Genomic DNA, 16,213 nt, shown 5'->3' with positions numbered 1-16,213 from the left:
CACTTACGTAACATTCTAACTAGATTCCTGTCTGTTGTGTGCTATGGTCTTCTTTGTATGTTCACCCCTTGGGAAGAAATGCGACCATGTTTTTCGTACCAAAACTAACCTTTTTTGTTTATATAGCTCTAAAACTATCAGCGGTGTACTCTTCGATCCATTTTGACGAGGTGGAATTTTACGACCCGAATAAAACTTTGGACGAGTCTACTTCCAATGGATTTATCTGTGCACACTTGGGCGAGGAGGTAGGTTTACTTATGTTGAAACTTTTTTACCGTACAGTAGTTTTAGCTGTTATTTTAAAATCCTTTTTTACAACAGAAGACTCTATGCACTACTACTTTAATCAACTTTTAATTTTCGGTTCAAATAAAATTAATAAAAAAATATAAAAAATTATATGTATATAAATAAAATGTACAAATTTAATGGTTAAAAATGACATTTTGTCTGTTAAACAATAATGGTAGTTAAGTTTTGTCCAAACAAAAATAATTTTCACCTTCCAGTTCCATAGTCTTTGATATTTTTAAGGAACTGTGATCAATATCACAAATCTAACTTTGACACTATCACCATTAATTGGATTCAGTTATTTTGATTATTGTGTTTTATTTTGAACAAACGATTCTAATCTTTGACAACCACCCTACCATTATTTCTTTCATTTTGTATCATAACATGTATTCAATTTTTATCCTATTTCAACAAGACTTCTCTTCTAGGCTGTGTCTTACATCCTACACAAATTAACACCTATTAGCGTTTTTTCAAGTTATGGAAAGCAAAACAGTTTAGTACAAACAATTTAGCTGAGATTAGCTTTGATCCTGATAACTTTTTCATGATTCCAGTGTCAGATCTCAGCGCAGTGCTGCGGAGTGGCGACTTGTGCTCTTCCATCCTGGTCTGAGAAAGCAGTGTGCCTTGTGCCGGGCTACAAACATGACGAGAGATTCAGAAATAGATTCTTCGCTCTACACCATCTTCAACCAGCAGACATACAGTACATACGAGACTCTTACAACACTTCACAGTACGACTTCCTATTGACAGACCTCACTTTTTCCGCTCCACCTCTTGAAGTTGCCAACACATCGTTGGGATTGGCTGCAAACCTCACAGTGGAAGATGTGTCAGCCGAGGATTTTGGTGATGGTGGAAGAAATCACTCAGTAGAACCGGTCCCAAGTGTGGAAGGGGCTGAGTATGGTCATACAGAAAATGCTTCCTTGGAAGAAACTTATGAACAAAATTCTACATCAAATCATTCAATTTGGTCAAATGCACGGAATGAGACCTTGTTGGACAACTCTCTTGCAATTAATAAAACATACTCATTGGCGAATTCCACATATTTGTCTCAAAATGAAGGTTTTGATTTTAAAACCCATTTCATGTTTTTGCTTCTAAATAACACACTGAAAACAAGTCCGTCCAAATTTGAATTAAAGGAGTTTTATGACCAAATCACAAATACTGATAGGTTTAAAAATGTTGTTGAACATCTTAGAGCAAAATTAAAAGAAATCAATGAATTAGAAAGTAACTTGAATAATCAAAGAGAATATAGCACTTTGAAATACATTGGAAAAGAAACTGATGGGCCGACAACCGAAAATATTAAACCAACTGAGGAACCCAGTAAATGGAATCATGTTAGAAGGTTTTTTATTAACTCTCAAAACCAGCCAATTAATACCAGTTTTCCAGTAAAGAGCAATTTAAAAGAAGTTGTAGAAGATGTATTAAAGAAACATGCTAATGCTGATAACTTAAAAATGGAAAATACAGCAATTAAACCACCTAGAGATTACCCTGAATTTCTGAATGACAATGAGAAATTTAATAAGATATTTGAGGATGTTGATAAAATTGAAGACATCATCGATAATGACAGAACAATAAACACATTTCATAACAACAAAGCAAATGAAGACGGTTTGATTGACTATTATAACATAGATATGCCATTTTCATCATTTCATGACATCCCTCAGAGAACTGTTAAAATGAACGATTCACTGGACAGTGTATTCAAAGATATAGGTGATACAATCAGCTCAATAATGAACAATAACAATGAGGGAAATCAGGAGCAAAAAGGCATCAATGATGAAAACAATAACGGAGATTCACCAACACAATATTTTGCAAGTAATTTTAACAAAACTACTGTTACTGAAGAGAGGAAAATATCAAATAAAACCCACTTTTGGGAAAAAATACACTTCTGGAAAGTTCCCCAGAATTTATCTATAGAGGTTGAAAGAAGCCTGAAACACTTTTTCTTCCGTGAGAAAAATCAAAGTACAATGAAAAATGAAAACCATTCAATTCCACTAAAAGAGAACTATCAATTCAACCTTAACTCAAAAAACAACCAAGATACTGTGACCACCTCACAAAAAGAACCTGACAAAACGATTGATTACTTTATTGACTCTTCTGAATCAGAATTTTCCAAAACTGAAGAGTTATATAACAACTCGTACATATTTATGGTACATAAAGAACATCTGGATGAGCCAGCACAGCTCAGCAGTTGGAAGAAGGTTGTAAACTTCTTTCATAGGGAGAAAGGACAGCCAGTTACACTTGATGTGAATGTTCAAGATATTCCAGGGAATTCCTCCAGTTCTAGAAACAGTCCATCTGAATTTGAATCCGTAAACAACCAAAATATTGTTAATTCATCAAAAATCATCCGGCTTCCTGAGAATCTTATGCCACAAGTCCTTGATCAAAGACAAACTAATGAAACAGAATGGTTCATGGAGGATTTTGACGATTATGAAGATAAAATAGGAGAACATAAATCATCTGATGGCTCATTTCTTTTCTTCTTCAAATAGGGTTAGGGTTGACTACGAAACAAACTAATCCAACAGAATATCATCAAATTGTAAATATGTACATTAACTGAATTTGTAAATAATGACAATGACAAATACTGTAAAACACTCAAAGCTTGATTCTATTGAATGTGTTTGATTAAAAGTTCTTGTGAAAATAATAAACGTTGCTAGAAAGACAATAATGATATTTAGCTTTTTTGTCACTAAATGACTTTTGGATATACCGGTACTTAATTGTTTACTACAGTAGCCCCTTACCTGATCCTTGTGGTAATGATAATAACAAAATGATGATGATCCGCACCTGCTATGCCTTGAATAATGCTTGGAAACTGTCAGTCAACATTTTTTTAACATCATCCTCTTCATCACCATCTTTAATTAAATCATGTTTGGATTTGCACTATTTTCAAAGATATAAATTATTTCAATCATATTTATCTAAAAACATAACTAGTTTCAAATCTTCCCTTTTATTTCCTCGTTGACAACTGCAAATCAAAAATGCAGGATTGTTAACAAAATTATCACTATATACCTATATAACTATATAACCCAGTAAACAAGCTTTTGTATTCTAAAAAAATACACAAATCACCATTAGTTGCCTCCAAACAAAACAGCTGTTACAACCCTACTTGCGATGTTGCCACTCCGAAGGCCGCGGCCTGTAGTTAAAGGCGGCCGTGGCTACACCCAACACCCTCACGCCTGGGATCGTATTAATATGGAGACATGTGCCTGCATGGTGTATGACCAGCAAGTTGTTTTTATACATTCAAAGTTAACTTTGTGTGTCACTGGCCTAATAATACTTTTGAGACATTTAATTACTCCTCTAAGGTGGTGGTGGTAAAGTATGAATTACAGACAAAGAAACACCTACTGTTGTGTTAATTTTAGGTTAAACCACAGATTAAAGAGTAGAGTAGACATATGTCAAATAGGTAGATACTCTCTTTAATCTATGTTTTAAACCATAGACTAACCAACACAAGTAGACTTCTCATCCCCATTGTAAATTTTGAAGTTCGTTTTTAGTGTCTAGTTCATGTCCGGTGACATTGATCGCTAGTGTTGACGATATATAAAACAGAGTATGTTTTATCAACTAACTAGTAAGGTATACACGTAGTGAAGCTGGCAGCACTGTTCTATCGCGACTACCAAGTCGATTGTTGTAATTTGCGGGATTCTTATCCCGTTTTCAGGATTTGATTTATGAATCCTTATCAGGATCAAAAAGGAACGGCAGGATATCAGGGGGATTAAAAAAAATCTACAAAATAAACGAGGGACTTTTTTGAAGCATGTGTTTTGCGCTTTACCCCGAGCTGCTATACCGGGAAGAAGACGCGGAAGAGAATGATGTCCCTATAAGCTCGCTGTACGAATTAGTTACACATTCGTAATTGATTACTAATTTTAGAAATCCTTTGGGGGCGTGGGGCAGAGCCCTTAGGAAATTCGTTCAACCTCGTAGTTTTCGGCAAATCTACCACACACTCTAACTCTACAACACGCAATATAATAATATATCTACTGTTGGTAGTGCAGATTAATCAATACCTTTGACTTTATTTAATTAATTTTTATGGATAACAGTCAGTAAAACTAATTAAAAGTTACGCTGCAGGTAGAAAGACGAGAAACTGCTGAATAAGTGGGATAGTTTTAAGTTGTTGAGCGGGACACAGAGGGATTTGCTACATAATATGCAGAAAAGGGAATTTAGTTTTTGCTAATCAACCGTGTTCGCTGTGGAGTTTGGCAACACTGACTCGGCTCTCGGCTGTGGTTGGTTGACGAGACGAGACGACGACGGACGAACGCGAGTCCGAGTCCGAGTCAGAGCTCCCTCTTTGTTGAGTTCGGATGTCAGTCGCTTTGTCTTTGTTTAGTTATGAATTACAAATGATTTTTGGTCGTTTATTAGTTATATTTAACTAAAATGTTAGCGTCCAAGTCCGGACTACCGGACAGTTTCAAAATGTTGATAGTTAGTGCTGTGATTTGTGTGATACTAGTGCGAGAATCGTCTTGTGTCGTATCCCGTAAACAACAACAAAGGCTTCTTCAGCTAGCCCAAAAACAGAACTACAATGTTCCCACTAGTAATCCGAATGTACCTAGCTATCAGGAATTGAATTTGCCTTTCGAGCAAATTAAATACAGTGTCGCCGATGTATCAAATGATTACAACAGCACCACAAAACATTACCCAAGAGGAATGGGACATCTCTACTTCATCACGAAAACCTTCATGAACATCATCTTTCCTGGGGAGCTATATCCTGAAGGTTAGTTCTTAATATTAGATAGCGTGTGCACCTAGGGCCTAGTTAGGACCTAAAATTATAAAGATTAAGCTGTTTACAGGGGGTAACTTACTTGTTTAAGGCCTTTTGTATTTTCAAGCTTTAGGCCTAGCCTATTACAGACCTATGGCATAGGTACAGGTCGGCCAAAGTTTCTGTGCGCGCGACCAGATCTGGTTGAGTCTAGGCGAGGGGGTTGGCGGGGGTACTTTTGTGAAAACATTTGTGTCTTGCTACTCACTCACCACTACCCCCAGCACTGCCAATAGCCGGTGCCCGTATGTTTTAGTTCGGCTAGTAGCGACCCGTCCACGCGCACAGAAGTTTTGGCCGAGCTGTACTCCTAGGCCAGACAGTCCCAAATTTTGGACTGGCAGATTCCTGTCATGTAGCTAATACAACGAAATAAATTATATCATCTACCGGAGGATAAACAGGAATGAATATCCCAACTCATCTAAAACGTCGTAATTATATAAGACGTTTTTAAACTGTTCCTAGACACAAACACTAGAGCCTACAACTTTCTCAAATGGCTTTTGTTGCCGAGATTTCCTGTAGACACCACCCCTGAAAAACTCGCTTAAACATCGTCACAGGAGTTTACTATAGGCCTACTAGACGTACATTAGGGTAGGAAGGTACCGTAATGTTGAATATGTACCGTGTTTAATGTCTGGTGAGTCCAACAGTATAAGTGTAAAAATATATTATTTAGGTCAAGTGGGGGTACCCTAAGTGTACACCCGGGGCAAGTAGACTTCCAGCTAATAACAAATTTGTTTATTAATAAAAAAATTTGATAACTTGGCCAAAGGTAATTTCAAACAAGGCCCTCTTCTCTTTTAAATTATAGGCCTAATCACTAAAAAATTCTTGCTATGATTTCTATGAGTTTACCATAAGTTAAATATAAATTTAAATATTTAATTATAATAGGAAGGATAAGTTGACTAAGTAGGGTAACTGAAATTTGGTAATCTTACGTATTTTTTGAAGGGGAATTAAAAAATAACATTTTTTTCGCCCTAAAAGTCAATTTTGGGGAGTTAGGGGGGGGGAGTGTACACTTACCCCGTGTAAAAACATGTTAGGGGCAAAAGTGTAATTTTTCCCATGTGGCAAGTATGTGCCCCCCCCTCAATGACTAATAAATTATCTAAGAATAAAGAAAACTTTGTTATCTCTTGCTTGTATTACAAGGAAAAACTTGAACTTTGTAGATTTAGTTTTTTGATGTTTAATATAGGTAGGAACATTTAGGGCTACCGGTAAAGTCAAATGCATTTTAAAGTATTAGAGGCGGTTCACGAGTCACGGGTTATCCTTAGTTCGAGCGCAAAATCCAGTTATAGCCGGTTTTTTGCGCCGCGGCTTGGAAATCGGCTTCACGAGTACGAGGTTACCCGCGCTCGAGCGCAGACAGATAAACTTCACCCAATTATGACAGGGATAAACCCGAGCGCAAAAAGTCGGCTTCACGGGTTCAATTAGAGTAAACCCCGGGCCAAATGTCGGGTTCACGAGTCATGGTCTAGCGCAAACTGGATAATCTCGAGCGTAAATAACAATGGTTTTGGTCTTCAACTTAACCCTGCTAGGGGGCAGGGTTAAGGTGACATCATGTCGGGATTATCTCATTTGCTCGTTTATTGTTATTTTGTTAGCAAAAAGAATGTTATATTCAGATTCGCCATTAAATTCCGAACAATTTCATTACCCTCAACATGATATGTATTTTTTTAATTTTTTTACTACTGATAGCCGAAAACATGCAAAACATCGTAAAAAGTAACTGTTGAGGCATTTTGATTAATTATTACTACGTAAAAATATAACTAATAGCTTAGCATATTCATATAAATTTAAATTGCAATCAAATCTTATTTTGTAAATTCTTTATATTTATTTTAGCAATTTTGAATCCTTTTATTTCAGCTGAATCATATCAAAATAAAAATGGTTCCATCAAACACTGTTAGGTTTGTCTAAGATTTTTTATTGTATAAAATTAGTTAAATTTTTGTTCCGCCATAAAATTCATATAAAACATAGGTCATTTTATTAAAGTATCCAAATTTTATTTCGTATGTTTTAAATTATATGTTTATATTATTATGTTTATGATTTAAGATTAGTTAAAGAAAGACCTTTTCACAATCAATGTCTTAATATTTGTCATATCGGGATTTACAATAAATTGCTTCAATTTGCTGAGGTAAAAGATAAATTCTATAGTTAAATATACAAAACGTTGTATTACAACAAAATATTTTTTAAAATTATAACCTGTTTTCTCATGCAGGGCTGCGCTCTGCCCGTCTGGCACGCGCAAATGTTCTTAGGCCTGCTGTTTGTAGCCCCAATTGTGAACCGATTTAAAAGATCTTGGTGTCATAAAATGTTATTGTATGTTTGCCATTTTATATTTACGTTTATTACTGTATACGTATGAAGGCAACTCTGCTCCTATAATAGCCAGTTGTTGCTCGAAATTAATTTTTTATACAAATTACTGATACATAAAAGATATTCATAAATCTTTGAAAAGAGCAGTCATTTTATTAAATAATTTGAACGTTTGGATACAATTGCAAACCTGATAAAGTATGTCTTATTTTTGAACATAATTGGTAATCGAATTTTATTGCAAACATTACCAAGATTTGTATAAACTTTTTTTAAAACCTAATTGCATTTTCCCGATTCAATGTATTCAGTAAAAGTGTATTATTCATAATTCAATGATAAATTGAGTAACCTTAAACTTAAATATAAAATGAATTCAAGTGCAAGTCCACAACCTTTTATACGATATCAGTAAATACTCTGTTTAATTATAATAATTTATGTACCAATCATTATGACGCAATGTCATCCTCTTGTTTTGGGGCTCGTCGACCGCGAGCAGCGGCGCGGCAGGTGGCTGTTGCCAACCTCCCAACGAAAATTCCCAGTTAATCCCTGCTCTTGATCGACGGCCAGAGTTGGTCTCGGCTAAGCTTGATCTCGGCTAACGCACTATGTCGTGAACCCATTTTTTGACCGTCGGTTAAAATTGGTCGAGATCAACGATAACCGCGGGCCACGAAACCCCGTACTCGTGAACCGCCTCTTAAAGGTTTTAAGTTACTTCCCCGAGCTGAGGTTTAAGAACAATCTGTTAACTATGTTACTGGATAGTTTAAGATATTTAATTGATAAAAAAAACCAAAATAAAGCTCATTTTCTGCTCTTTGAGACAAGCAATTGTTACCGTTAATAAAATGGAATTAGTGGAATCATAAGGTTTTTATTTTCTTTAGAATTTATAATAAAGCTGGGGTTTTCGTTTTCCCTTGCGGAGGTTCACAAAAAAGTTTACATCACCTGAACGTTTGAGATAGGCCCCTACCTTATTTTAATGAATATAAAATCTAAAGAAAGCTAAATTTTACTTCTACAATCCCCTTGTCCCAACATCAAGTAATATGCAGTGGGGGTAAGTGTGTACACCCCCCAACATCATTTTACAAAAAAATTCTCAAAAACACAAACTGAAATTCATATTTTTATCAAAATAAAAAACCTCATACAAAACATTCCAAAGAATAAGCTCAACAAATGGTTTTTGTAGCACCTACGAGTATAAATCTGTGGTCAAAGTTGTACTGTGTGATTTGGAGCGTACACTTACCGTACCCCACTTGACCTAACTAGTGTTATTAGAGGTATAGGGCCTAGTGTATCTTTTTTTGTTCTTTCAACTTTTATTCTTCAAAAATTTAAAGTTCGCCCAGGTTCCAAAAAGTTTTATAACTGTATCTAACTTACATTTTAACCTGCCACAAACAATTATTTTGGTTTGTCGTTTGTATTCTAACTACCCATATTGCAGATTCCTCCTGAGATAAATACTATTGCTGAAACTTCTACAGGCCATTGTTGATTGTCTATTGTTTTCCAACAATCAGTCTCGTTTTCCACCATTTCCGTTGCTGAGACAACTGCCTAAGTTATTTCTGTTGGACAGTGTTTTCATACGGTTCATAGCCCTTTCTTCCTTGCATACCTTAGGCCTTAAGTTATTTATTTGTTTATCGTTAAGGATTTAGCTGTTTTATAGATCTTAACCTTTAAGCTTTGACTAATAGCGTTGACTATTACTAATAGTCTAAGTATGGAATAAGTTTACTAAACAAATAGTTGGTAAACAAATAGGCAAATTAACTTATTACACATTCCAAAATATTTCATTTAGGTATTTATTGATTTCTCTCAACGGTTTTTACAATAATATACATGAATATATAGGTATTGTCAATTTTTATTTGAGTTGTGATTTGTTTTCGAATGGACGTTATATCATTGAATTGGGGTTTTCTTTCTTTTCTTTGGAGTTTTACGATATTATTTTATGGCCTAGTTGCGCTACAGTGATAAACAATAACAAAAACTATTAGCCTTAGTTTATTAAATTATTCTGCTAAGTTTAGCCTACTGTAATATTATTGTTTCAACAGTATGTAATTTTTTGGGTAGGTATTTTTGTGTGATCGGTTGGTGATTCCTTCAATCTGAGGTTAACTTAAAATAAGTCGATCAGCAATTAATTGACCTCAACAAACATTGTAGATTCCTAAGTTAGAATAGGCTTGAGGATTGTGAAACATGGCTCTCAGATGATTAAGTTAGTGGCTGGTCTCATTTAGTTTTCATGATGCCTCACTCTCAGGGTTAATTGTTAAAATAATCCCCTGGTTAATTGAAGGTCTATTCTGTTAATTAATGTTATGGTTTTGTCTGGCATTGACCGTGGTCTGCTTTTGTAAGGCCAAATTATACCAGTTTAAGTAACCTGAGCTGTAATGTTTATAGGTTACTTTAGCCTAAAATCTGATTAAGCCTAACTTTTACCTAGGGTTATTAAATTTTTTAAATGCTTGGAAGTCATTTTAAAATTGATTTTTAAAGTCAACTTTTACTATGAGATTATTCTTTACATGCCATCAACAGTGTTCATATCAACCCTGCATGTACCTTGCAAATTACAGCAATAAAAAGTTTCTGATTTCTGAAAAAAAAAAAACAAGGTAGGGCCTAACTGCTGTGTAGCTACCGGTACTACCACGAATCCTAGGTATTTTCTAGTATTCGTTGCTACTACTGAAAGAAATCAGCTGTTAACATCTATGTCGAATTTTGAATCACAAAATGCTAGGGTTGGTCAAGGCAACACTATGGTACTGACTTTTGAGGATGAACCAACAACTTCTGACTTCTGATTATCAAATGAGCTACAACACTAATCTACCTATTTTTTGTAAGGATAACAGCATTGACTACCTATATGGACAATGATAATAGTAAAGTTATTTTAAAAGAACAACAAGAGACAACAACAACTTGCAGAGGAGATTTTAAAAGAACAACAAGTGCAATGTAATCAACTGGAGGATCAATTTAAATCTCCAAAACAATCAATTAGTCAATTTAATCGACTAACTTAACAGATAATTAAAACAATTCATTTATGCTACACTACAAATGGCCAATAATATGAACTGGTGCTATGCTACTTAATGCATCTTTAAACTGTGTTAGGTACTACCATGGTACTACCTAATAGTCAATGGTACTACATAGTGTGGAGTCTCAATAGAGTAAAAAAATATGTAGAAAGGAAAAAATCTGTTACTCTTTGTCCTTACAAAATATGTTTTAAGATAAGTTTTATGTTTATAATAGGTTGAAAAGGCTACTTTTCCCTTGAATTATAGATGCCCAAACACATGTGATTATCTAACCTACTGTATAATTATTTACCTAAGCAAACTTTGACAGTCTATGGAACTCTAGTCAATAAAACTTTCTCCTAAAAGAATTAAAGACCAATATACAACAGCTGTTTTTATGTCTTGCACTTCTAAAACATCAAGGAGTCTCTTGTGAGACCATTGCTGTTATCTTTGTTTATTATTACTGGTAGACTTGTTTATTCCAATCAGCTGTTGGCATTACTGTATGTCAACAGACAGCTGTTTCCGGTTGTTGGGTTGGTAGCAGTGCGTGTCTGATGACTCAAGGTCATTGCTCCTTCCACGCTCCTTGGGTCTTGGTTATTTTGTTATTTTCTTACTATTTTATGTAGTACTGTATTTCAACAGTGTAACGAAACAGGCAGTTGCGGTTCTATTTGATTTAATCTCGTTTGAATTCAAGGTTTGAGAATAGATTTTTGAATCAACGGGTATTTTGTGTGTTTTACAAGGCAGATATTTTGGAATCGTAAGACCTTAAACACCTTGAGAAATGCTAACATAAACGACTTGATAACCTGGATGGGCTAATTCAGGGCAGTCCTAAAGGTGCGAACTTGGGCACCTTTAGAATTGAATGTAGGCCTAACGCTTTGTGTAAATTATAAAATATATGCTAGGAAAGTTCAAGACTGACGGATGAAAAAAATAAGACGTAGGTTTTGTTGTTATGTTGAGTAAAATGTACGTAAAATATAAACGTAAAAAGAGTGTTCCGAATCAAATCGAATGTGTTTTACCCCCCCCCCCCCCGTATCCCTAAGAGACTAGGGAATGGTCGCAGAGGAGACCGATAGACAGTTTTTTTTATATTTTTTATTTGTAGCCAACCTTAGGCTGCCTTGGTTGAGTATTTTCAAGAAATAGATAGGTCTAGTAGGTATTAATTTGTAGGAAATTGTATTCTCTTTCGCATGTCACCTTCCACTTTGATCGATTTACTAACCAATAAAAGTTATTTGCAAATAAGTTGAGCAACGCTGGGGGCTGGTGCCTTATTAGATTTACTATAACTACACCCTTGGCAAATTTCAAGTCTGTAGCACGTTTCTCGGTTCAGATCAGCATACCAAAATAAGCCACTTTCGAGATGCCCCATAAATTTGCCAACAACGGGTCCCCGTTTTATTGACAATGTACGGCCGTTTATTTACTAGTTTTATAGCCTACTTTTCATTTTTGAATTTAAAGTGAATTCAAAACGTACTACGGTATTTATACTTTGTCAACAACAATTCGCAAACTAAAGAATGCAGGTGGGAAAGTGCAGTAGGAATAAACAGATATGACCTTGTTGGGAGGGTGGGCTGATTTTGGATCAATGAAAGCAGGTGTTATGTGGAGGGTTTGTTTGGGTGGCTTAGGGGGTGCGGGAGGTGTGGATCTTCAAATGCATAGTTTAGATATTTGTTTTTTAATCCAGCAATAAACACAAAGCAGCAAAGCATCCTTCGTATCTATAACATAGATGAAATAATTTAATCCATACTGTATTACATGGTAATGTAATGGATTTCATCTGGATTATTTTGATATTTTCGAGCTAAATATCACATTTTAGAGCTGCATGACAAATAAACCCTTTACATTGAACTTTGACTTTTCCATCTGACATGGAAAAGCTGCAGCCAATTCTTTATTACATAAAATAATTGGTTAGTCTATGATAAAATGGTTAAACAAGCCTCACGCAGTTAGGAACTGTCAGGATCATTTGTATCCGTTATTATTTTTATCATACGACAGTTTATGTGAAATTAAAATGCTATAGTTTACTATAAACTGTAATGATGGCCTACCAGTTTGGCGTTTTCAGAAAAGTCTGTATTTTTAAGCAGTTCACACTCTCGACTTCTTTAACCCAATTAGGTATTTTTATTATACAACTGGTTGAGGTTTAACACGTGAATAGGACGTATTTTCGATTAAAGTTTAATGATTACTTGTAAAGAGTTGGCTGGAGTATGTTGACAAAAAAATGGAAATCTTGTTCTGGCTGAAGCAAACAATGGGTTTAATAATTACAAGAATCGAAACGAAATGCGCATCGAAATACATTTTTCATGTAATATCTGTAGACTATAGTTCAGTCTATTGTGCATTCAACCGCAGATTGCGCAACTTGAAACCAGATGTAAACAAAGACTTGGTGAAAGGGTTGCACGAGGTGGTGGATCAATGAGAACAGCTGTTCCATGGTTGCCATGGCAACAAACCGATCTGCAATTTCTAGGTCAAGGTCGCTATGTGACGCAGTGATTACTGGAATAGAGATAAGAATGGAAAATATATTAAGGGTTGCTGGAACGATTGTTTTGCTACAACTTGTTAAAAGATTAAATTAGTTAAAATTATGTTTTTCTATTCTCAGCTTGTGTGACTTATTCGTTGTTGCTATGTTGGAAACATAAGTTTAGGCTTATTTGGTTGACTATTAGTAAATTTGATATGGTCAATGTGTGTGCGTGTGTGTGTGTTTTGTATGAAAATTAAAGGTTTATTTTAGCTGTATGCCTACCACAGGTCACATTCAAACAGTGTTGAGTGACAGGGAACAGGGAATAACATCTGTTTCGTATTCTTAAAAAATGTTCCAATTTATATCTATACTTTAGCTGACCTCCAATAAAAGTCTTACTTTTGTTCAACGCTGTAGTGACGTCACAAATTACAATATGTGCACCACTTTACAAACCGCAAAGAAATAGAGAATCCCACAGAATAAATTTTGTATTGATAGGTTTTTGAAAGGAAGAGTTTTAATTTGAAGATTGAGCTTTTTTTTTGAGAATCAGTATTGAGTTTGGAGATTAAATATTTATTTTTGTATTAATTTACTTGCTCACCCAGACAGCCAAATAATTTAGCCTATGTGACTTTTAATTTTTTAATCTTAGTATATTTTATTGAACGTTCCATTGTCGCCCCTTTGTCGATTAACGGTATAAACTTTGAGAAATGAGAAGATGATAACGAGCTACTGTTGGTGATTCATTTTTCCAATTAGTCTTATCGTTAAATAACAAAGACTTGTTATTTTCTCTTGTCACGATCATTGCAGCTTTTCTTGAATCAGGTTCACTCTTACACTGTTTGTAAATATAATATTTTTGGCTGGTATAGTTCGGAGGGCTGTGAGATGAGTCAGCTGTTACATCTCGTCTCGCTTCGGTGGTCTTTGAAACAGCTGATCGTTCGGCATAACCTCACTTCCTGGCAGCTTTCTATTGTCACGAACCGCCGATTTTGGGAAATAATGTCAAATACCGTTACTTTGTTGCGCTTTTGGGAAGTGTGGTATTGTTTCAGAAAGTGGTGAAATTTTGAATAAATAAAACACATGGTTTCAGGTCCGCATCAAAACCTGAGCATAACTGTTGTTTTTGTGTTTGTTTCTTCTTACCTCCTGTTGTCATAGTCATACCTTGAATACCATTGAAGACCATAGTCATAGTCTTGAATGCGAACTTCTATAGCTACCTCATATTGGAATTTTGTGCTTTTGGTGTTATTTCCTCAATCATTTTATTAATAGTGTGGGGTGTTCTTAAAATATCATTTAATGCATTTGTTATTTTAGTTTTGTTAAAACAACTTTAATACCGTTATCATAGGTTCATCTATGCTTGTACTTTGAATAGTTAGTCGTTGTTTTAATTTTCGTAATCCAGAAGCTAGGCCTAATTCTTTTGCTGACTTTTGAAATTACAAAACGTAATTGCAAAATTTACTAAGTTACAATCCTGGATGGAGTTGCTTCTTAAAGTATTTTACAATTAAATTTGGGTGGATTTCTCTGCAGTATAGTATAACTAAATTGACATTTTTCAAACTATTCCCTGTGTGGTCTCTTAATCAAGGAGGAAAACGATAAAATTGAGTTATATAATTTAATGCAGTTAATACTGAAAATCGTCTTCAATGGAAATGAATCAAAATTAACATACATTAAGAAAACTGTACTGTATCCGGTTCGAAGGACCAATCTTCGTATGCACTGCCATTGATTGCGTTGGAAAGACTTGGTGTACTCGCCAACTAACAGTGTCTTTACAGTTACACTTTTACAATGTTTGGTAGAGTAGTTGAACGTGTAACATTGACATACATGGAGGTGTTTACCTGTGGCCTACGTAATACTGGCCTACTTTCCTCTACTGAGTCATCTCAGAGTCATGAAACAGATGAGAAATGTTATCAGTGTAAAAACACACAACAACAAAACAACAGTTCAACAACAAAAATATACATACAGTAACATGTTGCTAAAATATTATTATCCTTTTGGATTTAATTGATAGTAAGCATTTTAAGCAAAGTACAATACGGATATATGAGCATTTTTATGAGAAGAGTAAAGTTAGTCTTCTAGTCGTGTAACTTATGTGATTGGTTTGTATGTGATCAATACACTGATTTGATAGATAAATAATATAATAGTTTCATATTTTTATGCTTATGTTAAAATACAAGCCTAAACGAATCAAGGCCGCTTTCGACCGCTTTTCGTTGTCGCCAATGTCCTGGCATTATTACTGACGACGAAATATCAAAACAATAAAAATATGCATAAAATGGAAACTTTAACTTTGATAATTTTCTTAGGCCATCATAAGATAGTTTTAGAAATATTTGGTCTACAAATACAATCAAATAATATTCACGAAGAAAGAAATATTTGGTTTAGAAATTGAAATAGAATTGAGAGAAATTGCCTATTCGTATAAACCATTTCCATGTTGGAAGAATTTCGTACACATTTATACCAACAACTTGAATATTTTAATTAATTATTTAAAATTGATACATAATTGATAATTTTGTTTTTTTATGATAAACATTACAATGACGCAGATTTCAAGCTATGCCATTTCTGTAATATTTACATACTAATTGAAATTAAATAAAGTAATTGAATGAGTTAAAAAATAATGTAGCCTACTTAATACATGTTTCATAATGATTATAACTTTAGAACAATAAATCATAGCATTGCCCTATTATATCAATGAATCACATTATCTCAATCAATTTTGTTGACTCATCTGCGAATCGTTTACTCGATTCAATCAGCTGGTATACAGCTGACTCTAATAGTTTGCATTGTTGACATTAGTTTGTTTGTTTGACACTTTAAATGTGTTTACACAACAAAGAATGCCAACAGTTAGTAAATATCAGCTGATGTATTTGTAGTGATTTGTATCGGGTAGAACTCAACGTAAACAGTTTGGAC

The 16,213-nt window shown here is 34.6% G+C and overlaps 2 protein-coding genes across 3 annotated transcripts in view; both read left to right on the top strand.

The window, feature by feature from the left end:
- The first annotated feature begins 85 nt into the window (after positions 1–85).
- On the top strand, positions 86–2,858 carry LOC128999552 (uncharacterized). Its single transcript, XM_054426122.1, has 3 exons — positions 86–248; positions 858–1,194; positions 2,461–2,858. The coding sequence occupies exons 1-3, from the start codon at positions 87–89 to the stop codon at positions 2,856–2,858; spliced, it is 897 nt and encodes a 298-aa protein (XP_054282097.1). The 5' UTR covers position 86.
- A 1,833-nt stretch (positions 2,859–4,691) lies between these two features.
- The window catches only part of LOC128999844 (prominin-like protein), a 61,009-nt gene continuing 49,487 nt past the window's right edge, over positions 4,692–16,213 (top strand). For both annotated transcript variants that reach the window (XM_054426551.1, XM_054426550.1), the window contains exon 1: positions 4,692–5,161. In XM_054426551.1, coding sequence (XP_054282526.1) covers positions 4,813–5,161 — 349 coding nt within the window. In that variant the 5' untranslated portion in view covers positions 4,692–4,812. The remainder of the gene's footprint in view (positions 5,162–16,213) is intronic.

Source organism: Macrosteles quadrilineatus, unplaced genomic scaffold (assembly GCF_028750875.1).
Source record: "Macrosteles quadrilineatus isolate MER2022 unplaced genomic scaffold, UCM_ALF_1.0 Scaffold_8__2_contigs__length_117827958, whole genome shotgun sequence".
Taxonomy (NCBI): Eukaryota; Metazoa; Arthropoda; class Insecta; order Hemiptera; family Cicadellidae; genus Macrosteles; species Macrosteles quadrilineatus.
The sequence above is the reverse complement of the archived record's forward strand: the minus strand, read 5'-3'. Positions and strand labels throughout refer to the sequence as shown.